This window comes from Nicotiana attenuata, unplaced genomic scaffold (genome assembly GCF_001879085.1).
Source record: "Nicotiana attenuata strain UT unplaced genomic scaffold, NIATTr2, whole genome shotgun sequence".
Classification (NCBI taxonomy): Eukaryota; Viridiplantae; Streptophyta; class Magnoliopsida; order Solanales; family Solanaceae; genus Nicotiana; species Nicotiana attenuata.
This window is the reverse complement of record NW_017673894.1, coordinates 20821-48538: the sequence shown is the minus strand read 5'-3', so window position 1 is coordinate 48538 and position 27718 is coordinate 20821. Positions and strand designations below refer to the sequence as shown.

At 35.5% G+C, this 27718-nt stretch overlaps 2 protein-coding genes across 3 annotated transcripts; both read right to left on the bottom strand.

Annotated features, from left to right (window-relative positions):
- Window positions 1-10159: 10159 nt before the first annotated feature.
- Window positions 10160-11329, bottom strand: LOC109217567. The gene is made up of 3 exons (XM_019381823.1): window positions 11293-11329; window positions 10740-11243; window positions 10160-10593 (listed from the first exon to the last, which is right to left on the bottom strand). Exons 1-3 carry the CDS (start codon window positions 11327-11329, stop codon window positions 10160-10162), a joined length of 975 nt encoding a protein of 324 aa, XP_019237368.1.
- A 4935-nt stretch (window positions 11330-16264) lies between these two features.
- LOC109217571 (vicilin-like seed storage protein At2g18540) lies at window positions 16265-27140 on the bottom strand. Of its 2 annotated transcripts, XM_019381826.1 has the most exons (4): window positions 25764-27138; window positions 20380-20464; window positions 16876-16917; window positions 16265-16775 (listed from the first exon to the last, which is right to left on the bottom strand). In XM_019381826.1, the coding sequence occupies exons 1-4, from the start codon at window positions 26964-26966 to the stop codon at window positions 16708-16710; spliced, it is 1398 nt and encodes a 465-aa protein (XP_019237371.1). In that variant the 5' UTR covers window positions 26967-27138; the 3' UTR covers window positions 16265-16707. The 2 variants fall into 2 exon arrangements, with proteins under 2 accessions (XP_019237371.1, XP_019237372.1); XM_019381827.1 differs by lacking the exons at window positions 16265-16775; window positions 16876-16917 and adding an exon at window positions 18301-18661 and having other exon boundaries at window positions 25764-27140.
- Between the last annotated feature and the right edge of the window lie 578 nt (window positions 27141-27718).

Sequence of the window (27718 nt, the reverse complement as noted above, 5' to 3'; positions counted from 1 at the left end):
TTTACCACCTCTGCTTAATGTTCTCATTGGACCACAGAGATCCATATGAACCAGTTCCATCGACCTGGTCGTGCTTACCATTTTCTTGCTTTTGAAAGAGGATCTTACCTGCTTCCCCTTAGCACAAGCCTCACAAACTTTGTCTTCCTTAAACTTGATGTTAGGCAGCCCTATCATGAGGTCCTTGGAGACTAGTTTGTTGAGTTGACTTAGACTTGCAAGTCCAAGTCTTTTGTGCCAAAGGAGGGGATCATTGTCCAACACACTTAAGCAAGTGAGTTCATTTTCCGAAAGAGTGGACAAATCTACATTGTATATATTGTTTACTCTTTTCCCTGCAAAACAATCTTGTCAATGATAAGATTTATCACAAAATATTTGGTAGAGGTGAATGCTATCAAGTTATCTCTGTCACACAATTGTGATACACTGATTAGGCTATATTTCAAGCCATCTATTAAGTAGACATTCTCAATGGAATGTGAGTTTGTCATACCTACCTTTCCAACACCAATGATCTCGCCTTTCTTACCATTTCCAAAGGAGACATTACCTCCTTTTAGGTCCTCAAGTGAAAGGGACTGGTTCTTGTTTCCAGTTATATGCTTTGAGCAGCCACTATCCATGTACCATATTTGGCTACTCCCCTTCACTTGAACCTACAAAAGGAAATCAGGGGTTAGTCTTAGGAACCCAAACTAGTTTGGGTTCCTTTCTATAGGCAAAAGGGTGAATTAAATTCTTTTTAGCCCATCCTGGTAGCCTACCTTTCCCTTGAACAAAAGTTTTGTTCTTTTGACTGGCCTTTTCTTTTGCATTACACTCACTTTTGTAGTGACCAGTCTTACCACAGTGTGTGCAGATTTTGTTCTCAGGAAGTGTGATGTACTTGCTTTTGGGATCCCACTTAGGTGCAGGGGTCCCATAGCCAAGTCCTCTCTTATTGCTACTATGGTGTTCTTGTTGCCATGATAGTGCATCAGAGGACTTATTCCACTTGCAAGTTCTGTCTAGTTCATGCTTAACCTTACTTAGATCTTCTTTTAGGACTCTTATCTGCTCATCCCTTTTGTACAGCTCATCCTTCAATTTTCCTAAATTTTCTTTTAAGGTGAGGTGTATGTGATCAGCTTTCTTTTTACCTGTTCCTAATTTCAATTTTAAATTTTCAGATCTAAGCTCTAACACAGTGGTGTCAAGTTCAAGAACCTGGTTCTTCAACTCAGTATTTTTACTATCACTTTCACGAGCCCTGAGTTCCAAATTTTTGCACTTTGCTTTCAAGATTACACATTCCTTAGACAGCTGTTCCTTTTCATTATTTATGACCTTAGACTCATCAATGAAATCTAGCAGTAACTCAGATAGCCTTTCTTTAGATAAAAATTTAACCTTGTCTTTGAGATGAATCACACTTACCTCTGGTTCATCATCTGATTCTCCAATGGCCATAAGTACTTGTTCATCTCCATCTTCATCTTCTGAATCCTCATCTGAGCTTTCTCCCCAGGCAGCAACCATAGCCTTCGTTGATCCTTTGTTCTTCTTGGGATGAACATGTACCTTCTTCCTATTTCTTTGTTCAACTCTTTCCTTCTTCCATTCAATTTCCCATTGAGGACAGTTTTTAATCATCTGGTCAGTCTTACCACATTTGTAACAGCCCTTGTTGGTCTGTTTTTTAGGGACCCTTGGTTTTTTGTAAGTTTCACCTGTTGAAGAACCCTTTCCTCTCATTAGATACTTCTTGAAGTCCCTCGTGATCATAGCCATTTCATCTTACTCTAGATCTGCACCTTCTGTGATTCTGAGAGCCAGGCTTCTTTCTTGCGAGCATCCATATTCATGGTTTGCCTTCTCAATTCATAGGCAGTGAGATTTCCAATTAACTCGTCCAACTTGAGAGTGGCAATGTTCTTTGATTCCTGAATAGCAGTGACTTTGCTTTCCCAAGTAACTGGCAAAACCCTTGTCAGAATTTTCTCAACCTTGTCTTCTTCAAGGATAATCCTTTCAAGAGACTTAAGTTTATTTGTTAGTGTTGTGAACCTTTTATACATCTCTTGGATGGTTTCTCCTTCCTTCATGGTGAAATTCTCATATTGAGAATACAGCAGTGTTCCTCTTGATCTCTTCACTTGAGGAGTTCCTTCATGAGCAACTTGTAAAGTGTTCCAAATTTCCTTAGCAGTAGTACAGCTTTGAATTCTATTGTACTCGTCTGGACCAAGTCCACACAAAAGCCATTTCTTGGCCTTAGCATTCTTTTCCCACTTCTTCAAGTCCTCACCAGTGTAGTCAGCCTAGTCTTTGGGCCATCCTTCAGTATTCTTCTTCATGGTAGCCAGGGGACCATTAGTAACAATGTCCCAGAGTTCATAGTCCTCTTCGATGATGTACTACTGGCCTAGCAGTGGATTGTCCTTCTCAGTTTCCAGGTGGTGCGCTCATCTTGATATATTCCTAAGGTGTTAGCCTCTTCAAGGATAACCTGCTCTGATACCAATTGATGTTTTATACTTCAATACTACACAAGAGGGGGGTGATTGGTGTGGTGCCCAATTTTTCGCTTAACCTGATTATAGAAGGACCTGGTTCTTCTATGTGTTCCAACTACTACTGTTGCGAAATAATAAGTACAGAAATTAACGAACACAAAGATTTTACATGAAAAACACCTGGCTCAAAAGGTAAAAAACCACGACCTACTTTCCAGTAGGATTTTCCCAAACTCTCCACTAAAATCACTGAGCCAAAAACTGCATTTACAAAAACTCTTTTGTAAACCTAGGATTAACTCTAATCCCGTTGTAGCACACAGCCTCAACTGTTGCGACAACTTCAAGTTAACTCTAACTTGAAAACTCTGAGTACCTAATACAATTGCTTCTAGAAAAAGCTGAAAGGTACAATATGAAAACACCTACTACAATTGAACTAGAATAAAAGACAGACACTTGGAACTGGTTCTTCTATCTGGTTCAAGTAGCTTCAGGTTTGCACGCTTGAATCACACACAAATTGCTTGCAAAATTGCTTTGCTATTTTGCTCTCAATTCACGTTTAACTTCTGCTTATGTGCATTACCTGTAAAAGAGAACAACACTGATATTTATGGAGTTAGTAAATAGAGATTGACTAGAATTCTCATGCTACTCTTCCTTGGTGGAAGAGTTCTAGTTGATCTCAACTTCTAACTCCATCCTTCTCTTAATCCGTGTTCTCTTTAAGTAAGGAGTCTTTCTCCTTATCCAATATGCAACCTTTTCGATCAAGATCAGGAGATATCACTTCTGGTAAGTTAGGTTTATCTCCTTCACGTGCATCTCACATGCTTGAGTTGACCGTATCTGTGCCTCACTAGGATGGACCTGGTCCATGTCTAAGTTCCTTTTTCAATCTTCAAAACTCTCCTTTACTTGGGCCAACAGGTACAAGCTCACACTTTTCAAATTTTAACATGCAAAAGAGTAGCATATTAGAAAGAATATGCAGCTTCTTTTGCATTACATGAAGATTAATGGTTGACTCTTTGTCTGTGGCTTACTGATCTATAAAATTTATCAGCATTCTTACTCAAATTTAATCTTTATTTACGTTAATATTAGTTATCTTGATAAATTCTAACTTAATTCTTCTTGTCAAGGTTTTCCTTCGAGGAAATTGATATGCGAAAAGCGATATGCTTTACACATCCGCTTCTAGGACGTCACGCCCACGCGTCTCCTGACTATAATTTTTAAGATTGGTTCTGCTTGCCGGTTGTATGAGTGAGCCTCCGGATGCCTCCAAGCAAGTGAAGGTTGTCGGGGCAATTGTCGCGCTTGAAAGAAACTAGAAAATGTCTACTGAAATAATTGTATATCTATTTAGTAAAACTTTCTCCTTTGTTTTCGCTTTTGATTCTTGAGGGAAAATACAAAGCAGAAAATAGTTGCTGGTAGTGCAATGTTCTTGCAATACACTATATGCTTGTCAATGGGATATGAAATTTTGTTCGTCTATGTTGTAAACAAATACATACATTTTCGCAGCACCTTTTTATTCTTTCGATAGGTTTATGCAGTACCACTTTGTCGGGTCCCTGCTCAGCACGGGCATGCTTCATCTAGTAATATATATTAAGCGACCATGATCATCTACCCTAATACATTAAGCGATCATTAAGGGTAACAACCAACAAATAAATTATAAATTATCCTTGGCAATGTCATGTGAGATTTGCTTTCATAAACTAATACTTTGATGTAAATTTACCAAAGCAAATGTTTGACCCCTTAGAGTCGTGTCATTTGACACGTTTGTAACTGTTACGACTCAAATCCTATTAGGTTGTAATGACACCTAGCCCAATGTTAGGTGAACCAACCAACATAAAACACAACGTAAATTAAGATCATTGAATAAATAATGAAATAAGAACGCAAAATTTAATATACAAATTACCCCAAGAATTGGTATAACAAGTCATGAGCAACTAAGAGTAGGAATATAATATTGATATGAGAAAATACATTATCTGGTTGAGTATACATAAACAGAAATACAATATCTTAGGCTACCATAAAAAAATAGAAGCTAATAGCTGGACTACTGATATGTCCTCAATGCTTGCTCTCGAACACTGCAACAACTCAGCTTCAAAATTTACACATAAGGTGCAAAAGTGTAATATGAGTACACTGATCCTCGTATTAAGAAAGTATCATTACTAACCTCAATAAAGTAGCGGCGATATTTTAGTCTAAAGCTCGTTTTACATAACCTGTATAGTTCAAGAGCATGTACAATAATATAAAACTAACCAAAAGAATAACTGATATAAATATTAAGGTGCATAGTCAAAGAAGAAAATAATACGCATACTTTTTCATGAATAATATCAAAAGCATATACAAATGCACCAAATTTGCATATATAGGAGACTAGTTACTTTAGCCTGTGCTGAGCCCGGGCCCAATTCCGAAAGTTAAAGCTTGCAAGAGTATTTGAAATCAAAAGAAATAATTATTTTACTTCTATTTTACTTTTAAAAATATATTCCTATAAGTTTTTGAAGTCCAACTGAACCTTAGCATGTTAATCTTGTTTGACCTATCAATTTTTTTTTTGTTTTGTTTTTCTAATTTTTATTTGAGGGAATTTAGCAAGTAAAATGTTAGATGTTCAACTTTTAATTTGGTAATTGGTTCTACTAATGAAAAAAATCTTATGCACGTTATAAAATGAGATATTTATAGTGTTTCAAAGATGAGTTGATTAGACAAGTTTACATCAAAAAGGCGGCAGCTACATTTTGTAAAACTAGTCTTAGGGTACGCGTATTGCACGTGTACCCTATCTCAATAAATATATATTTTCTTAAAATATTACATACATATTATATTACAAATAGTGTTTCACAAAAATTTCAAACTTGAAAAAGTAGATGAAAATCAAAAGCTTATACATAGGAAAGAAATATTTTTCCCTATTTGCGCATTAATTTTAATTTTCAAAATTTTCATTCATTTGAGTGTGACTCGGCCACTAAATATCAAACAACATAAAAAAGAAAAAACGAAAAATATAAGCAAGCAAAAATAGAAGAGACAAAAGTATTTAAGAAAAGTTAAGTCACATTAGAAAATTATATCTCTTGTTAACAAATAGAAAGACGTAATCTTATTAAGAGCACCGAAGGATCAAAGAAAATAATTTTTTGATAACCGTAGGAATACCAAACAAATACTATTGAGTTTATTAAGTATACTACTTGTAGATATGATACCTTGATACTTGGGGAGAGATCAATGTAGCTTGCACTTTGCAAAATTCCTGAGGTATGACCATAATACTTTATATCGTGGTATGCGGTAAATTTAAGTATGAAATTATAAAAGGAAGATAAAACTTACAAATATTAAAATAAGAGAATAAATTACTGAAATCAAAACGGGTTCATTCATCGGGATAAAACCTCTAAAGTCGACGTGTTTCATTGAATATTTCCGATTACCAAGTACTTAGCGAAACATACTTCAAACTGTAATGTCCACAATTGAAGGAGATGCTTGCAAAAGAAGCATAAAGAAGCTTTATAAGTTCTTGTAAAAGTTAATAGAGTAGAAAAATACACGAGCAAAAATTTTGAAATCCTCCTTTTAGAAATTTATTCATTATGCGATTCTCTTTGGAAAAATAATACTTTATATAGTTGCTTTACACAATTTAAATAAGGAAGCAAAATATAATAAAATCTCACTTCATTTAAATCCCTAAATATTAGGAGTTCTTGCAAGATTCAAATAAGTAAAAAGTAAATAACCAAACTTTTAGCTGATTTTGAAGTTCTAAATATTTAAAAATTTACAAAATAAAAATAAAATTGCTTTGAAAAATAAAATTTACATTTGTCAAAGAAATAAAATTATAACTAAATTGCTTTAAACTGCGGTAAACCAAGTCCCTAAGCTAAATATTTAATAGTATTGTTCTATAATATATGAATGGTTATTAACTTTGTTTGATGATCTTGGAGGTAATTATAAATGCATAATGCACTTCAAAGCATCTAAGATTTGCATTTTTAAGTTTCTTTATCATATTTATATTTTACGCTAACTACTCTTCAAATATACACAACAGTAAGAGTCTTAGGGGAAAAAATATTTTTAAGTGGTAAAACCCTTAATTTAAATAAAAATTGATTCACAAATTTATAGTGACAATCATATCTCAAATTAATATTGTACGTCCATACACACAAGGAAAGGAGTTCAAATATAATTGAAGAAAAATAATTCTAGTTCAAATAAGGAAATATTTAATAAGTACTAATATTTTAGTTGATTTCAAAGTACTAAATTTTAGGAAAATAATTAAATGATAACATTAAAAACTCAAAGTGCTAGTTGTTAGGAAAATAATTAAATGCATATTCCTACATATTAGAAAATTAATTAAATGACTATTTTATCCAGTGTAAATTCTACTTTTAAAGGGTAAAAAGGCGAACGATATTTCGCTAGCACTCTTTATGCATATGTGAAAAATTAGAATTAACACTACTCACACGGTCCAAAAAATATACAAAATTTAGAATTTGAAAACATGCTTAATAATTCTTAGGTGTTTAGCTCTATAAAATTAAAACTAAGAAAAAAATTGGAAAAATATTTTCATTACACTACCATTCCTAACGTGGAAAAGTCAGACTTAAGGAAACATGGAAATATCAACAACTTAGACACGTGGAAAAGTCAGATTTAAGGAAAATAGTTATACAATTTAAATAAGAAATTTTTTAAGTAAAATCTTATTCAATTTTAGATTCCTAAATATTAAGAGCTTTTACATAGTTCGAATAAGGAAGTATTTAATAAGTAAAATTTAGTTAATTTTAAAGTCATAGATATTAGGAAAATAATTACATTATAATTACTATTTTATCCAATGTGAACTCTACTTTTAAAGGGTAAAAAAGGCGAACAATATTTCGCTAAGGTCTTCGTGCTTTTAATATAGTACCAGTGTCAGGATACGCGCGTTGCGCGTGAACCTCGACTCAAGGATTAATTTTTAAAGATCACATAATATTATTTTAAAAGTTATATTTGAGTTATAAAATAAAAGTTAACAAAAAAATTATAAAATTATGAAACTGATAATTGTTGCTTCTATTTGGCTAACTATATAAATAATTATCACTAAGAATTATATAGCCAATAAGAGTAGAATATTATTCATAATGTAAGATTAATCAATGAAATTTGAAGAAATTACCAAATATTGTTCCATTGGTTAGACTACCTCTTCGAACGAAACGAAACTGTTTGAAAAAACTATTAGTGAAAAGTTGATTGTTGCATTTCTTGACTATAGTATTATTATGGAACACAATCTTAAATTTTTTGTGCACTAATTGAATATTAGAGATTACGATTACTTATGTGATCATTTATGATATAATAGATGTTGCCTTATTCTAAATGTTGCTTCCATATATTAACTTGACCAATGAAAAATATAGTTTGAAATTTTATTCTCAGTAAAAAGTTTTACTATAATTTAATATCGTGACTAAATATAATGCGAAAAATATTGAATATAATACAAAAATAAAAATAACTAACCAATTTAAATATTGCATACTAAACCTACACCAAAGAGACCATAGAAATTGAATGCTAAATAGACACAAAAGGAACAATAGACCAGTACAAAAAGGGACAACGAAAGAAAAATATCATAACTAAAAAAAAAAAAAAAAGAATCTTAAGAATCCTAAAGCTAAAGGAAACAAAAACCAAAGAATCCCAAACAATGTAAACTCTAAGTAAGTACACGACAATTTTATTTTTTCTCCCAAAAAAATAGTTATTATAATTACAATTATATCCAACATATAATGCACTTACGAAGGGTAAAAAAGGCGAATGACATTTTTATAGGGCCTTCGTGCTTTTAATATAGTATAGATTACTGTACAAATCGAATATCAAAATAGTATTTTTCATGTAATAAGGTGACATAGGTACAAACAAAGAAGTAGATTTAAAAAATTTTATCGAGTAATTTTATTAGGTAGATGATATAGGATAAATTTTTACACATTGCAACAATGTTTTTCAATTGATTTGGTGTAACGTATTTAGAAACGTGGCATTTATGCTCTCTTCCTCGAACATTTACAGCTAAACAGTGCCATCTTTCAAGAGCGTTTAGTTAAATTTTCAAACATATGAACGCGATATACATGACCATAAGGTACTAAATAAATTAGTTAGACTACATAGAAAATCTTGACTTAATAACTTATCTTTTTGCTTTTCTGGGCACTTGTAATCTTAAAAAATTTAAAGAAACCTCAACAATATTATATTGCTACACTTGTATTATAATAGGAAGTTCCTCATTTAAAAAATTTAAAGAAGATCTGATTTCTTGAAAACCGTGTTGCTGCTCTTTCTTGCTAATCATGGATGGAAAAATAGTTTACAGTCCATGATATGTTTAATTTGCTTGAAGAGCTATAGCGTGAATACATAGGATAAGAAATTTTAAAAGAAGGACCATGCATGACACGGATGATGATGAGGAGGAAGAGCAAGGAAGCATTAAGGATCTATCTTTAGCGAGAAAGGCAATGATGATGAAGGAGTACAAAACAATAGGAGAAGTAAGTTACGGAACAAAATTATGGATGGTCCGAATGTGAAAGAAGCAACGTATGAGAAGAGATTTCTTAAAGGTTTCCTTTCTAATCGTCAGAGAGCAAATGCAGCACTGACTCAAGATACTACTTTGCTGGACAACAATATTACATGTAACATATTTTGATGTTAGGGATGGTTATAATTGGCTATTCTTATCTTATACTCCCTCTGCCTATTCTTCTTTAGTCGAGCCACAAACAATCTAACCTCAAATTTCTTATTTTGCTCTTAACGAGATGATTTATAGCCACATAAATATCTGACTTGTTTCATGCCACAATCATTACGTAAACTTGGACGGAGAGTTTAGTTTTTTTTTAGCTGTCATTCAGTGAAAGTACAGGACGGAGGATTTTTACCCCCTAAAAATCCTGAAGCTCAGAGCCGCCCACTTTCACCCCCAAAGTTGAAAGCTTCAGCCGCACCTCTCCCTTAAAAATCCTTAAGCTTCGGCTGTCATTCAGAAGCTTATACTTTTACTAGTCTAAAAAATATTTCTCTAAAACCTAGTGTTATCATTTTGCGACCTTTTAACTTCTATTTGATTCTCTTTTAATCATAACATATCCATTAATTTGCTCGCTTCAACATTTATTAGTTGTTCGTAGAAGCGGGTTCGAGGTCGAAGCTCAATAGTGCATCTAAGATCCGCGCCTCGGTTCACTGCCCCGCAAAAGGTCAGTATCTTTCTTCTTGTTTCGTTTCTGGAATTTTAGTGTTTTAATGTTTCGGTATCTAGTTGGCAATGAGCTCTTAATTTTTTGTTATTCGATTAATTATCTGGAATGTTTCTTGTCGATTTCTGATTAGTTAATATGGATGAAAGGCTCATATGCTCTGTTATAAAAGAAATACAACTTTTATAGGTTAACTGATGTATATTTCCTTATTATAAGGATACCCGGCCTTAGATTTTGCTTGAAACTTAGAGACCATGCTTATAAGATTTGATTAGCTCCGAACTAGTCGCAATCAGTCCCTTTTAGTTTTACCCTCGTTGCCAAATCCTTAATCAAAAAGTGGTTAGGAAAGAATTCAACAGAAACATTGTTAGATTTAGTAAAGGAACTAATGGAAATTAAATTTTGAGTAGCAGAAGGGACATGAAGAATATCTTCAAGTTTGAATTTTTTGTCAGAAGCAACAATAGAACTTGCACCTGTATGAGAGATTGGTAATTTAGAGCCATTACCTAGAGTTACTTCCTCAGGACCTTGATATTCAGAGTCAATGCCAAGGTTTTCTAGATCAGATGTCAGATGATGCGTGGTGCCACTATCCATCAACCAATTTTGGGTAGGTGGAGTTTGGGTGTTTGCTAGGTTAGAGACAGGTCGTCCAAAAACTCGAGTGCCATTAGATGTCTTGGGTGATGGGCAAACTCGTGCGTATGGCCCTTTCCCGCACAATTGTGACAAATAATTGTTGACATATCTAAGGTTGAAGAGAGAACGTTAGAGGATTGAGTGGTGTTCCGGAAACCACGTTGTTGAGTCATCGGAAGAAAACCATAATTTTGAGAGCGTCCACGACCTCTATTACCTCTACCTCTACCACAGCCACGAGAGGGGGCAATAGAACTCTGAGTAAATTGTGCTGTGGGTGCTATGACATTAAGAGTCTCATCTCTCTTTAATTGTCGTTCTTCATTCAACAATAATCCATATAAAGCATCAAACGAGATATCCTCTTGACGCGATTCAAGAGATCTTGTAAAGGGACGATAGGCTGGTCCCAGTCCAGCAAGAACAAATTCAACTAAATCATCATTAGGAACCGGATGCTGCAATGCAGCCAACTTGTCCACAATTTCCTTTGCCTTTTGCACATAAGACTCAATACTAGAATTGTCTCTCTGCAATGTGTGTAGCTGAGTTTTCAACTCACGAATCTGGGGCTTCGAACCTGAGGCATAGGCAGCAACTAGTTTGTTCCAAGCCGTTTGGGCTGTCTCGGCGCCAACTAGTTGGGGCAATATTCCTTCCGACACGGAAGCAACAATCCAACTTAACACAAGTTGATCTTCTCTTATCCAAACGTGGTAGTCTGGATTGTTGATTACAAATCAGAAACTGATCTGGAATCAGCTGACTACCATCAATATGGTGACCAAGTCCACAACCTCGAACCATCGGAAGAAACTGTGTCTTCCACGTCAAAAAATTATGACGATGTAAGTTTAACCGGTAGTTGATGAGCAAGATTAGGAGACGGTAGAGTGGTGACCATGGAGGTCTGTGTTCCAGCAGCTGTTCCTGAGGAACCTGATGAGATGTTGTCGTCCACCATTGAAGCTGTTTCAAAGCTTCTGCGATTTTTATTTGGGTTGTTTTAACCTCTTAGGGCTCTTGATACCATGAAAGGCTTTCTGATAATTGTATTGAAAATACTCCGCCATATTTATACATACAAATCATGTAAGAGTCCTAAAATAAGTTATATACAGAGGATAACAATCCTATGCAAACTAGGACACAAGTGGACAAAACCAATTGATAATATACTACAACTGATCAACGTTATCCTTCTTCAAATAATACAACTCAAGCCAAGTTGTGATCCTCTCTTATTGTTACACTAGTGTGAAGGCGTATTTATAGTGTTTGCACCTGTTATGACTGGAGAATTTCATATGTGTTTTAACGGAACTGGTTTTCGAGATCCTTTCTTAAGATGGTGTCATTGAAGTATAGAAAATGTGGCTAAAAGTTAGTTTGGTTTACTGGACAAAATATCTACTAAAGATTTTGACATAAGGTTCTCTTCATGTTATAACTTAGTAAAGATCTAAGCTAAATGACTTAAATAACAGTGTTTAGTCTCGTTGAAATCTCGCCATCATATAGACTTATCTAGGGATCGCACTTCCTGTTATTGTTTGGCCTAAACATATGAACATTTATCCCCTTCTTGTTTTATGTCTGAAAAGCCAGCTTGTGAATCTTTCTTACATTGTTACCATGTTTGTGCCTGAAACACCAACTTGTGAAACCTTCATGGATCTTTGATAGTTAGTTTGTTAAGATCCTTAATTAGAAACTCATGCTTATGGGGTGTGCTTGTTTGTGAAATACAAGAAGCTCTTCACTGTTTCTCATGACTGATCGTGTGCGTCTCCTCCTATTTGTAGCGTTAACGTTGTCTTTATTACATGTAGTATGATCGTCTAATTATGATATAGATGAAACTGTTTGTTGTGTTCGTTAAATAACCGTATAATTTTGCTCTCATAATCTCTTATAGTTTTAAGAATTAAGTTTAGCTTATTTTAATGGCCTTAAGGAAATAAGCATGATTTGTTCATTGGGATAATTTTCTATTAACAGCTAAAAGGTACTTACAATGTTGTTCAGTAAAAAATAGAATTACTAGATTGAACCAAAATTAAAGAAAGATGCAATCTTATTTTGTATGCCTCATCTTTATATGTCTTTAACAAATAATGTTTCTCTTCTAATTCTCTTTTCCCTTTCTTTCTTTTTGCATATGCACTTTTGAGCCAATGGAGTCTTAAGGCAAGACTCCCATACCCGAGCATGAAGTCATCACACAATTCATTTTTCTTAGAATGCACCGGATAGCGAGAAAACAAGCGAAGCGCTTGGGGATGCCGATGGCGTCCTTCTTCCTTTCTTTTCCCGTTGTTTGCCTTTTATCATCTATGTTGTCTGTTGTCTGACTTTATAAATTTGTTTGCGTAGTTATTTATCTCCATGTTGGAAATAGTTAGCAGAAACTCATGATTAACTACCTATAATTTATATCTGCCTGAAAGGTTTAAGGTTAATAATTGGAAATGATTTTTAAAATGACGCCTAGCTTGACAAATATATATTTAAATTACTGACTATTGTTTTTCTCTACAGATTTTAAAATATACCAAGTAAGGGTTTATCTTTGCAGTAATTATTTTTTAATTCAGTCATTTCAAATTGAAACATTAAGCTTAACCTGGTGTTCTTTTAACTGTGAACTTTAACATTTTTGAAGAAGTTTAAAAAATCTGTCTGTCTCAACAATCTAGTTTTCAATGAGAAAGTGGCAGAAGTTCACCACATTTGCTACAATTTGCTTTAACTATTTTAGGTCCACGTTTTTTATTTTTGAAAGCTTAAATAAAAGAAGTTTACTTCAGTTTTATCAACGAAAGAAATTTTACTTCAATCATTAGCTAACAATACTTCCAATTCGTATAACAATTAATTTAGATTAATTAACCTAAGTTTGGCCGGTTAACCGTATTTTATGGATCATATAGGGTGCTTTAATAACCTTCCCTATAAGATTAATTAGAACCATTACCCATAATCTTAAGTTAAGCGGACCATAAAATTGAGTTAACTTTACTGCATTATTTAGTTATTAGGTGTCCTAATTCACCTTTAAAATAATTAGGTAACAAAATTAAACCTTAAATTTATCAATATGTTACACTCTAATTTGACCCGTGTTAAAATAGGGTATAACAGTGGTTCCATTTGGTAGCATTTAGTCATTGACTCCAAGGCGCGGGGTTGTTTCTATGATGTCAATGAAGACAAGGGTTTGAGTCAAGGCATTTTGAGTGCTACCATTGATCTTGGCCAGATTGAAACATTACTCAGGACAGACTCCCCCTCTATTTAAAGCAGCCAAGTGGAAGGTAAGCTGCTTCATCTGGCTTATAATTGACGTTTAAAGTTTCTTTTCTTTGAGTCAGTTGGATTACTTGGGAAAATAATGTAAAGTATTTTTTGCATGTTTGTTTGTTTCATGAATATTGATGGCCAAAAAACAGATGAGTTGAATATTGATTTTGCTAGTAAGCCGAATATTTCTGGTGTTTGGTAGTCTTTATTTTGAGTTGTTGTTCTGTTATTTTGTTTGCAATGACAGGTTCCTTGCTGTTATAAACTAGTAACAGATTCACTTTCTCAAAATGGATGGCCGGATCTCACTTTTGGTGAAGCTTTCAAGTGGTTGGCACAAGTCAGAAAAGCGCAACAAATTCAGCAATATATAGTCATCTGAACTATTAGAGAGCTACAGTGTCAAGCACCTGAAGTTAATCTGGATTGTAGGTATTCTGCTAGAGAACTCTACATGCTTTCAACTACTAAAAATCTGGGACATGTTACCAAAAGTGACGAAGGACCTTCACATCCATTTCTACAGTTATTCAGTGGATATATGATGAGTTCACTACTGCATAACGTAGGTAAATTATCAAAAGGATATATACAATGGCATAAAGTCACGGCCATGACTATCATGTTTGTACAGGTTGTCTTTTTCTTAGAGTAGTTCTAATAAACTTCAGAAAAAATGACATTATCTGTTTTGTACAGTTTGTGACGTCCATTGCTTGGAAAGCTAGGGGTTTTGGCTCTTTTTGGTGTGTTTGTTGTGTTAATACTATAATGCTAGTTGTTGGTTGCTACCTTTTGATTCAAGTGTGTGTTGTAGGACCTTCTTCCATTCAATATATGATCTTCCATTGCCTCCTTTTGCTTCAATGTTCGGCGGAGCCAATAACTTTTGTCCAAACCCAGTATTTATCTTATGAAATTCATTGAATATGTACAAATTTTTAATTTAGAACCAAGTAACTTAAAAGAACAAGAATCCCGAACCCAGTAACTTTAAATCCTGGCTTCGCCTCTGGTATTTGTTTCAGTTGTACAGTCAATATATATTATCTGAATAGTTATGTTGATCGAGTCATACCGGAAATATAGCAAAAGTTTAGATTAGTGTCACAGGGAATATCAAAGACAATAACCAATTCTAAGAAATCAAGTCCAAATTAAAATTGTAATGGACTTCCATGTCAAAATAGAAAAGTTAACATCCTATAATAATATTATATAAGCATATTCCAATTGCATATTTGTGCATTTGAACATTTGATGCTCTGTTGTCCATGTGCAAAAGGGATTTCCTGGAGGAAGCATGCATTGGGTTGCTATTTACAATGTGGAATAAGAATATTTTACATCCTTTTTTCAATCAACTGCACCTCAATCACGAGCTTGTTGGAATCGGCTATATAAATCTTCTATATCCATACAGCCATTCCAAGATAATTAGAGTTGCTGCAAATTCCCTTCTTTTTTGTGATAGTAATTCCTGTAACTCCTCAACCTTAACCAAATTGCCATAAGCTGATCTGTGGTGGAAACACCTTCAACCAAGTAGTGTTATTCGATACTGCTCTGTGGAAAAAATAAATTATGTGTAAACAATATTTTTCTAAAATTAATGTGTATGCGTTATGCCTACACCATTTGCAAGATAATGTCAAGCATTAATTTGCGATTGAAAGCAAAACCTTGAAACTAAATCTTGTCATATAATGCTTGGCAAGGCATTATAATCACCAAGAACAACAGTGGAAATAAGCCTTCATAATTTGTACTCTAGCTTGAAACTAACAAGAACTAGGTGATGCTACCAACTTGAGGTTACTGAGGACATTGTATTCCTAAATATACAGTTGTGGTTGCAAAAATCGCCTTAGGAGTGTGTGTGCGCGCACGCACATGTTTTTAGTGTTCGTGAAACTAAATGTGCTACTAGGCAAACTTTGGTAGCCATTCTCACCAAGCCAGGAAAAATTGGAGATATGGCCATTCTTTTGTTTGGAGAAGACCTGTAGGCATCTGGCATAAAATGGAAAATAATGTTTTGTGAGAAGTGAAGGATGACAAGTTGGTGGGATAACTAGACTGATTTTGGTCCTTTGGCTGAAAGATTATTTGATCTCACAAAGCCTATAATAACTTGGATAGACACAAACCCAACAATGCCATCCCTCAACACATTGCCCTACACTCGAACTTGACATCAAGCCTAGAATCGATCACAAGGATATGGCTATTATTGGGGACCCATGAAATACCAATTCATTATTGAGTTTCTCAGAAATACAACATTTAACAAGGCCTAAAGGAAAACACACATCATATACTTGTGCTTTTGGGAAATAAAATAAGAATGTCTTATCAAAATGTCCATATCTTGTAAATCTTTTTGTTCTTCATATGGTAATGGTATCTATGATTAACGTAAGCTTAAAAGCAGAGAAAAGAAAAGAAGTTGCTTCTTCAATCCACAAGTTAACGGGATTAAGCTGTGGACATGTCTCTTCACAGAGGCACAGACGCATAGTATCACAATGAGGTTTTACCTACAAATATGACATTATGATCCAAGCGCATGCATTGAGATACATAATACCTGATCAGAACTCGTCAACATCTATCACTAAGTCAATCTAAATGTTCAAGAGCTTAGATACATGTTTATTTACAGGCATAACCTCTGCACAATTTGATTAGAACAGAATGGCCCATTCACCACCCCAAAACCCCAGGTTCGTTTCCCCTTTCCCGTAACCTTCTCCCCCTATATCCTGTATTAGCAAACTGGGAAAACTATGTTACTGCTCTCAATAATAGCTGGTGCAAAAAATGATGTCATGTACGAACAACAATAAATTGTATAAAGCATCAATTCCAGATCGGCGAGATTATGTCTCCTCAGCCTTAGGGATTTCAGCCAATGCATCTACAGCTCTTACTTTCTGCGGAACAAAATCTGCATAGATAGCATACCATAAATAAAGAATGAATCAGCAGAAATGTCGAAAATTTGGGAGAGCCAAATTATTGGTTATTGGGAAAACAGTAATCGATACCTGAAAGAAAGTCAAATCTGTGTCTTTTGGAAACAACTGAAGCTGAAACACAAAAAAAATGTCGAGAGTTACTAGGAATGCAAATAAAATGACTTCTCGAGAACAAAATTGGTTATACTCATAAACACAGCCCGAACCAAGTCTAATAATAAGATGTCACAGAATGCTGCATAGATTACATCTAAGCTGCCCGTTGTAGTTCTCTCAAATTGCCACAAAAATCAGAATTCCAGAATATTACTTCTTATTTTCCTTGATGAATAAGAATACCAGAAAATTGATAGCCCGAAACTCAGCTGAAAAAACTATAATAACAAACCTATTGTTTAAAACAGAATTTTGGTCATTAGACCGGTTCGAGTTGGATCACACAACAAATCAAAAGGTAATAAGAACAGTGTAAGAAAGCAAAATTGCATATTCAAGATGGTATCCGTTAATCCTTCCTTTTTGTCCATTTCAGTTTTTTTATAAATAACCTTTTTGTTCATTTTAAATTTTCTTCCTCTAGTTTCTCAATTAAGTTTGTAGTACATTAGGGGTGGCAATCTGAGACATGACATTTGAACTCAACACGAGAACTTGAAATAAGTGGTTGGCCCATGAATCGGGGTAGAGAAGAAGATAAAAAAAGGCAGGCCTTAGGTGGAATTGAAACCCTGTGGAATCGAAACCCTGCACCTATGTGTATTAAAGTAAAACAATAATGTCTTGATTCCAAACTAGTTGGTGGCAACTATATGATCTATATCTATTCAGATCCATATGGGATGAGACTTAAGAATAGAAGTAAATATTATTGAAACCAAAGAATACTTAAAAAATATTGTGTAAAATATATTATGTCATAATTAAGAATCCAAAGTCATAACAACATCAATAATGAATCGATTCTAAATCTAGTTGAGGCCGGCTATATATATATATTCCTCTCCAGTCTCCATAGTCTCCATATGGGTTATGACTGAAAGTAAATATTGTTGAACATCAAAAAATAATCGAAGAATGTAGTGTACAATATTCGTAATTATTATGTCATAATTAAGAATCCCAAAAATTAAGATATTTTCTTATTTCATGCAACTTAAACCTCCTATATATGAACCTTTTTTATTTGGTATCAACCATTTTAATAAGATTTTTTTCATTTTAATTGTCTCATTTTATTGCATCAGAGCCTCTATAAACTTACTTAATACACCTAAGTAGCCTTTGCCAACCTCTAGTGACCTTATGCCAACTGTTTGGCCCAAGTTTTTGCTCATATCTATAAGTTAAACATATAATCCGTGTCTAGGTCAAGGGAACGTGACCTGAAACCCCTCCCCCCCCTCCCGTAAGAGTTCTGGCTAATTATCTAAAAGAACGTATTGCATTCTTTTCATTTTGGTAACCATTACAAAAATTTACGGTACCTCCTCCACTGACCACGGTCTCTTCCAGCCATTACTTTGATCAGTTTATCAACTTCTCACAAAAATTATCTCCAGAACTTGTTCTCCTCGTTTTCTCCATGGTATCAATGTTTGGATATTCAATATTGAGCCCTCCTCTATAATGAATATCCGAGCATTGTTCTGAAAAGATCTTCTCTTTTTTTATATGGTGAAATGCTGATACAGAATATCAGACTTCTAGCCAATTTTTTGACTAATTTCTGAAACTTTTTCATATACTCTTCAACCGCCAATTTAAGCAATGTCAATGATACCTTGGCAATTTGCATCACTGCACCTCTTTGCGCTGATTGAGAATAAATTGTTTACATGTTTGCTGCAAGATGCACCTGTTTTCACGAGCAATTACCAACAACTTTTAGAGGGAACAAGGTTCCACTACTGCTTTTAAATTTGGTGATTGTTCACTATTAGGACGCTACTATTCAACTAGTTATTAACTGTTCTGATCATCTTTTAGTATTTTTATCAAAATTATGTGAACTCAAGTTGTTTCACCATCTTTAGTTTGACGATCGTGTTCAATGTGAAGAGAGCAAACAACATTGCAGAGAATTCTTAAAGTTCCTACTTCTACTGAAAATTTCATTTTAGTTCACTAAGCAGTAGCATCATTAAACAAAAACTCCAGAAAAAAAATCCAGAAACTACCCAATGTGCAATACATTGGACTTCTTATGTGAGTTCTATCTATTGATAGTGTTATTTCTCTGGCCATAAAACATCATTACTCTAGTACTTCATTAGCTTATCCCTACCAACTCTTTGCACTTCCATGTGATAGTAAGTAATCCTCCACTTCTAAGGAATGCTCTCTATTTTAGAAACCTTGAAATAAAATTCAACAAGACTTATTATGTCATATCAACTTTTATACAGAATAAAGACTACTGTCAAAACCTTCAACAGGTGTTAACAATGACTTTCACCAGTAATTCATGCAAAAGCTTAGATTTCCGAAATTTGAAGTATAGATATATGCAAGTGGTATAGTGAGCTGTTAATCAATTTTTGGTGTTTCCATTTATGAATGGTAAAATAAACAATTCTGTACTGGAAAGATAGAAGAAGGTAAAATAGAGCCCAGGTGCAAAGCATAGTACACATTGAGTAAGGCCTACTAGTTACAATAATACTCCCAGCACACCATTTTATGTGACCTAGTTACTGTTTTTAAAGTTAACAGTACTTTTTCCTGACTTCACTATTACTTTATCCTTTTTATTTCAAGAAAATAATTCACAGTTCTATTTTTTGCAGTTTTAAACATACAGGTTTTTTCCCCAAAAAAATAGATAAATTGAGGAATAATTTTAGAGGCATCCTCTAGGTTTGTTATTGTATCATTTACCTCTGTGTGGTTTGTCGTTTGAGATATTACACTAACCTCCCTTACTGCATTGGTCTTCTCTAATATCTTCTCTTTTTTCTCCTATCCAAAGAGGGTTTGTGTTGCAAACTTGACATGTTTATTGCCATAAAAGAGCAGTTCGGGAATGTTGTAGAAAATTTATCACTCAAACCAGTCTAGTTTTCTATAAAATCACATAAAGGAAGTTGGTGTATATCCCAAAACACAAGGAAACTTAGTATCACAAACACAAATCTGGAGGGAGGTCTCTAAGATTTTTTCATAATTAATACTTAATACTAGACTGAAAATTCAAGTCAACCACATAGACCAAACTAGGCCATACCATTTGAGATAGGATAAATTTTAACATGTGAAAAGTATGAAAGTGAGAAAGGTTATGGTATGCAAACTCAACTCATCTTTCATTTATAAGAAATGCAGTGATAAGCATCTAAAGACTTCATTCAAAGTGGCAAGTTATTAAAAATGATGAAAATGGAAAATCAATAAAGATAAGGTATGTCGAAATAACAGGAGGTGATTAAAGAACAAATTCAGTAATGCAAAGCACATAACCACAAGCACTAAGTGAATCAGGAATATCATGTAAAATGTAACAGAAAAAACACTAGCTGTTACACAAGGAAAGAAGGTCCTACTAACTTTATAAGCAATGGACTGAGAGATACTCACAGAGATGGTCATATCCAACATAATTGTTGCGATCCAGAAAAGAACAAGCATAAGCCTCCCTGCAAAATACTTCAAGAAATTTCTCCTGCATGGAGCAACCAAAATCTGTAAGACATCGTAAATATGTAAAGCAAGATAACATGCAGAGAAAGCAGATATACTGCTACTACTCCTGGTACAGAATTAAAGAAAGTAATTTTCCTTGTAAATAAATTAATTAATTAAAGAATGTAACTTCCACAAGCTTCGAAATTGATCAACTCAAATGCAAATGCTTTATCCTTCTCCTTTGCTTCTTCCCTTCATCTCTCCTAATTACACAACCTACGAAAAGTAGGGCTCAGAGCACAATCCAAACAGACAGCTTACTTAACCTAAAACCTTGAGCTTAGGCTTGACTTAATCTAAGTCCATTACAAACTGACACCCCACGACAAAAGAAGAACAAGACAGTGCCACGGTGGAAGGGGAAGGAAGATCCACTAACATATAAACAAAAGAGAACTTACATAAGAGAGGCGAGGAAGGAACAATAGAACAGTTTGAAAGCAAACAATTCACCACAAAAGGGTCTTACACTTTTGAAGGGTATTATTTTCCTGATTATACAATGGTACCACACTATCAAAGCAAAGAATCCACACCTCATTGCTCAACAAACGCATTTCCAAATAGTTTTCTCTTAATAAAATTAAATGTTGTAAAGAGAAAATGAGATAATTCTGAACTACAGAAACAGCTTGGTTTGTAACTGCAACAATTAACTACATTGGTGCAACTACATTACCTGAGAAAAGCAACATGGACACAACAAACTAAAAATATCAGAAAGCATCAAATACAACAAGGTCCTAAATGCTTTCTAATCCAAAGAATGACTCTATACTTTACATTTTCCAAGCATATGAAGCATCTACCAATTCAATGGACTAGAGAAAAGGTTTTCCATGTTCCACCAATCTTACTGCTCAAAGCATTAGAAACGTGTATACTTCACCAACCCAACCGGGTGCTAAAAGGAGTATGCCAAGGCTTGGTGTAGCTAAGAATATGGTATCTCCAAGGATCATCTTTAGCTTAAGAATGTGAATAATATTTACAGATGTCACATATTACTTGTTGTGGCTTCAATAAGTTCCTACTCCCATTTGTGATACTAGGTCAGATCATGTATGCCTCTAGCAGCCTAAATCTCGCACTGATAAGTTGCTCCGGTAATCTCGTATAATTCAATCAAAAGCTACACCTCAATCTCAAATTAGTTGAGATCAGCTTCATGAGTCCTAGACAGACCTCTCTATAACAACATCTCCATATAACAACCATTCACTATAAAAGCTATGTTTTTCTCGGAGCCGATTTTTATATTAATGTTATAATATATGTCAAAAATATTATCGGAACAAACGAGACTGCTATAGAAAGGTTTAATTGTATTCTATTCAAGTTCATTTTATTACAATGCCAAATAAAGGGCATATAAGGAGTTATCTAAAACTTAAAGTTCTCTAAAATCTAAATCACACACTTTCCCCTAAAACAGAGATACAAGTCTCTAACATGATAAAAAGACTCCTTACAAAAACCAACTTATTATAATTGTAACCACAACAACTAAGTCTTAATCCTAACTAGTTGGTATCACCTACATGAATTGCTTTCACTGTGTCTATCCATAGCCAAGTCAGTGTTTATTCCGAGATATTGTAGGTCTACTTCGTCTCATTTGTCACTTCAGTCATCATATTATTGGACCTATGGGTCGGTGTAAAAACAAGTTTACATCAGACATGATCAAAACTACCTTAGTGACATTCTCTTGTTTTATCCTCTATTTGTGCTATTTGCATCTTCTATTGGATATGATCATCTCTAATTTTGTGTATTCAACAGAAAGTTCATCTTAATAGCCGCATTTCTTTCTTTCATCATATATATATATAGATATATACTCCGGCGACCTCCACCATCTCCCCTCCCCTTTGTTCTTTCTTTCTTTGATTTTGCAAGTACATCCAGAGCTGACAGAGGAAGGCACCCTTGATGGAAAACTAACTTGGACGACATACTCGGACGCCCTGGCTTCACTGCTGCCATTTCGTCTCTTCTTTTGGGGGGGGGGGGGGAGGGGGGGGANNGGAGAGTCAAGGGTGGCAAGTGGGTTAAGGGTACCTCTAGGCTGAGAGTAGGATCTAGAAACATAGGGACATTGACGTGGAAGTCTATTGAGTTAGTGAAGATTCTTAAGGAGAGAAAGATTAACATAACTTGTGTCCAGGAAACCAAATTGGTAGGTACTAAGGCACGAGCCATGGATGGGTTTAAATTGTGGTACTCAGGAGGCTCGAAGAATAGGAATAGAGTAGGCATTTTAGTTGATAAAGAACTCGGGGAGCAGGTGGTAGAGGTTAGGAGGGTGAACAATAGGACGATGGTGATTAAGCTAGTCGTTGGAGGCTTATTTTGAACATAATTAGTGCTTACGCACCTCAAGCGGGCCTGGAAGAGGAGGTCAAGAGGCATTGTTGGGAAAATTTGGACAAAGTTGTGAGAGGTATACTACCCCCATTGAGAAGTTGTTCATAAGAGGCGATTTCAATGGCCACATCGTCACTGCTTCAGGGGGTTATGATGTTGTGTATGGAATGCTTGTATGAAGAAATTGAGGGTAAAGGCGGGGAAAAAACCTATACATGCTAGCTAAGATGAGGGAGAGGAGAGCCCAAGACCTGGACAAAGTGACGTACATCAAAGACGAGAAAGGCTAAGTATTAGTGGAAGAGGCACACATTAGACAAAGATGACAGACATACTTCCATAAATTCTTGAATGAAGAGGGGGCAAGAATATTGTGCCGGGTGATTTGGTACACTCCGAGAGTTGTCAAGGTTTTGGGTATTGTAGGGGAAGAGCGACCGGGCTAGACAAGATTCGGGTAGATGTTGGAAGAGCGCGGGCAAAGCAGGTTTGGAATGGTTAAATGGGTTGTTTAATGCCATTTTTTAGGCCGGCAAAGATGCTCAAACAATGGACGTGGAGTACAATGGTTCTGTTGTACAAGAACAAAGGTGATAGTCAAAATTGCAACAATTGTAGGAGTATCGAGCTGCTAAGCCACGCTATGAAAGTTTGAGAGAAAGTGGTGGAGACAAGGGTAAGGAAGGTTGTACCTATTTTCGAGAACCAATACGGATTCATATCGGGGCGATCAACTACGAAAACCATTCACCTTGTAAGGAGATTGGTAGAGTAGTATAAGGAGAGGAAGGGGGGCTTACATGTTGTGTTCATTGACCTAGAAAAAGCATATGACAAAATCCCACGGAGGTTCTATGGATATGTTTGGAGGCTAGAGGTGTACCAGCAGCATATACTAGGGCAATTAAAGACATGTATCATAGAGTCAAGACCCGGGTAAGGATAGCGGGAAGGGAATCGAAACAATTCCTAGTTGTGATGGGTTTGCATCAGGGATCAGCTCTTGCCTGTTTTTATTTGCATTGGTGATGGATGAACTGACGCGACACATTCAAGGGAAATGCCATGGTGCATGTGATTTGCAGATGACATAATACTGATTGACGAGACGCGAGGCGATGCTGACACTAGGCTGGAGGTTTGGAGACAAACACTAGAGTCTAAAGGTTTCAGGTTGAGCAGGATTAAGACAGAATATTTGGAATGTAAGTTCAATGACGTAACTCATGAGGCTAACGTGGAAGTGAGGCTTGATACACAATTTATCCCCGAGATAGGGAGTTTCAAGTACCTGGGGTAAATAATCCAAGGTAATGGGAAGATTAACGAGGATATCAAACATCGTATTGGAGAGGCTCGCATGTGGTGTCTTGTGCGATAAGAATGTGCCACCAAGAATTAAAGGTAAGGAATGTGCCACCAAGAATTAAAAGTAAGTTCTGTAAAGTGGTGGTTAGACTGAAGATGTTTCTATGGAGCGGAATATTGGCTTCAAGTACTTGGGGTCAATAATCCAAGGTAATGGGAAGATTAACGAGGATATCAAAAATCGTATTGGAGAGGCTCGCATGTGGTGTCTTGTGCGATAAGAATGTGCCACCAAGAATTAAAGGTAAGGAATGTGCCACCAAGAATTAAAGGTAAGTTCTGCAAAGGGGTGGTTAGACTAAAGATGTTTCTATGGAGCGGAATATTGGCCAGTCAAGAACTCTCATGTCCAGACGATGAAAGTAGCGAAAATGAGGATACTGAGGTAAATGTGTGGGCATACTAGGAGAGATAAGATTAGGAACGAAGATATTCAGGACAAGGTAGGAGTGGCCCCTGTTGTGGACAAGATGTGGGAAGCAAAGATGAGATGGTTTGGGCATGTGAAGATGAGATGCACAGATGCTCCAGTCAAGAGATGTGAAAGCTTAGCCATGGAGGCCCTGAAAAGAGGTAGAGGTTAGCCATGGAGGCCTTGAAGAGAGGTAGAGGTAAGTCAAAGAAGTATTTGGGAGAGGTGATTAGACAGGACATGACACAGCTTCAGCTTACCGAGGACATGGCCCTTGAGAGTAGGGTATGGAGGTCGAGAATTAGGGTAGAAGGTTAATAGGTAGTCGGCGTATTTCTTTTCCACACCAGTAGTATTTGTAGTATTTTTGTATTTTCTTATTATTTGATTTCTATTACTACCTGTTGTTTCTTCTGCTTCGATTATCTTAGTATCTTGTTGTTGTTACTGCTTGTTGTCATTGCTTCTTTTTCCAACTTTCCTTGAGTCGAGAGTCTATTGGAAATAGCTTATCTACCTCACACGGTAAGGATAAGGTCTGCTTACACACTACCCTCCCCAAACCCCACTTGTGGGATCACAATGTGTTTGTTGTTGTTGTTAATAGTCGCTACGCTATTCATCTAGTAGATATATTGGTCCTTAATGGCCCAACATTCACTATTTTATAATATTTCTCGTCTTCCCATCACATACCACACTCGTACTACTTTTATTTTATTTATTTCTCCACCTTTTATGTCATTCTCCTGTAAGACTGAACTTATATATCTAACTATCCACATTTAGGCTAAACGATTTTGTCTAATCTTACTTCACCTCTATTTACTTGTGATATTGGGCAGATCACATATGCCTCCAACAGTTATCCCAAAGTCCTCATAAAACTAAAAGAAGTCTAATAATCTCCAGAATCAGTGAGCAATGAAGGTTTTAGACTGTACTTGTGTCAATCACTCACTTCTTTATGGAGGTCCTCAAAGTCAAAGAATAACTTTTGAAAGATTGACTATGAAAAATGCATTAGCAGGGACTCTTTATAAAATAATAAATGTCGATAAGACAATGAAAACAATATGTATAGTGGCAAATATAACACAACTGAATAAGGACTATAGGGCCATACCGTAGCTTTGTTAACAACAAATGTTGCTTCTTGGGACATCCTCATATCAGAATTTTCATCCTTTATTATTCGATGGATTCGATTGTGAGGAAACTGATAAAGAGCACTTTCACTCTTCTCATCTTCCTCCTCTTCATCATCTTCCCTTTTCTTCTTTGCCTTTAATTTCTTCAAAGGGGTGTCACCATTGCTCCTTGCTCCATTTTCTACCTTCCCATTACTTGTTTTACCCTCGTTTTCCTCCTTCTCCCTTTTCATCTTCTCTTTTGTAGCTCGACTTGTAGACCCATTTCCCTTTGCCCTTTTCACTCCCTTTTCTTCAGCTTCTTCATCTCCTTCCTTCTTATTCTCTGTTTTCTTCATCTTTTTCTCTTCTTTTTTCGACCTACTCGAATCGCCATTGCTCTTAGCCTTTTTTGCTGCTTTTCCTTCTCCTCGTTCTCCTTCTTCTGCCCTTTTCTTCTTCTTCTTACTCTCCTCCTTCTCATTTTCACTTCCACGACTTGAATCGCCATTGCTCTTCGCCTTCTTTGCTACTTTTTGTCCTCCTTCCTCTTCTCTTTTCTTCTTCTTGTTCTCATTTTCGCCTGCACGACTCGAATCACCATTGCTCTTCATCTTTTTGGCTACTTTTTGTCCTCCTTCCTCTTCATTTTTCTTCTTCTTGTTCTCAATTTTGCCTCCACGAGTCGAATCTCCATTGCTCTTTGCATTTTTGCCTATTCTCCCCTTTTCATTCTTCTCCTTCATCTTTTTCTCGGTATTATCCTTTTCCCTTTTAGCTGTTTTTGCAACATTCTGCTCCTCCTCTTCTTTTTCCTTCCCATTTTTTACCTTCTTCTTCCTCATATATATTTTCAAATTTTCACTCTCACTTTGCTTTGCCTTTTTTGCTTCATTTTCTCTACTTTCATCTCCTTTCTTCCCCTTTCTCCTATAAACCTTCTTCTGTACTTCCAATTCCTCGTTCCTGCCTCGGCGATTAGTATTATTACCGACTTTGCCCTCTGCGGCCTTTTCTTCTTCTTCTTCGTCCGTATCTCTTACGTATTCCTCGTGAACATTTTCTACGCCGTCGTTTTCTTCTTCTTCTTCTTTTTCGTCTTGTTGTGATTCGGTACTGGAAGATGGAACGACGAAAACCTCCGGCTCGTCTCCGTCATTTTTGTTGGATTTTCCGTTACTCCTTTTCGCTTTAGGCATTATTGAGGACTTGTTAGGTTTGGTACTCTGTGATGGAGATTGATTTTTCGACGTCGGTGAAATGGCTGCCGCCGTTTGCGACGGAGGTCCGCGGCGAAAGAAAGGTACTAGCTACTGATTTGATTTTCACAGGCGTTATAACAAGGGCTTCGGGTCCGAGTGAAGAAACTTCACACGTGGCTTTAAAGAAATATGGGCCTGCTCCCTGTAGAGAAACATTTATCCATATTAAAATCAGATTTTAGTGGAATATTTTTTTTTTTTTTAGCAAATAGGAAATATTTATATTAATGTTGTTGTATAGCACTGTTTGGATACCCTCTAGGAGTGCCTTATTTTCAACCTCAAGTGAACCATTTGCATGAGTAGATTTTGTAAAACCTACCACCCAACTCCCTTTGGTATTCCTGAAAACACCTCCTGTGCCACTTTTTTGATTGTTGTTCTTGAAACTTGCATCTATATTTAACTTGTACCAGCCTTTCGGTGGTTTATGCCATTTTAAATTGACAGATGATCTTCCTTAGAGGGTTGTGGATGTTTTCAGCAAGGAGTTTAAATTCGGTTGCTTTTTTGCTTTATTTGGTCTATGTTAATGGGATGTTAGTGTTGTTTCGATTATTGCTGTTTCTATTTAACCAAATATTCCGGAGGGCAAACGAAAAGAAAGACTTCCAATTAATATAATTATCCTTAAGTATGCAATCAAATTCCTTTATTTGAAGAAGCCAGTGGTTGCCCATTGGTTTATA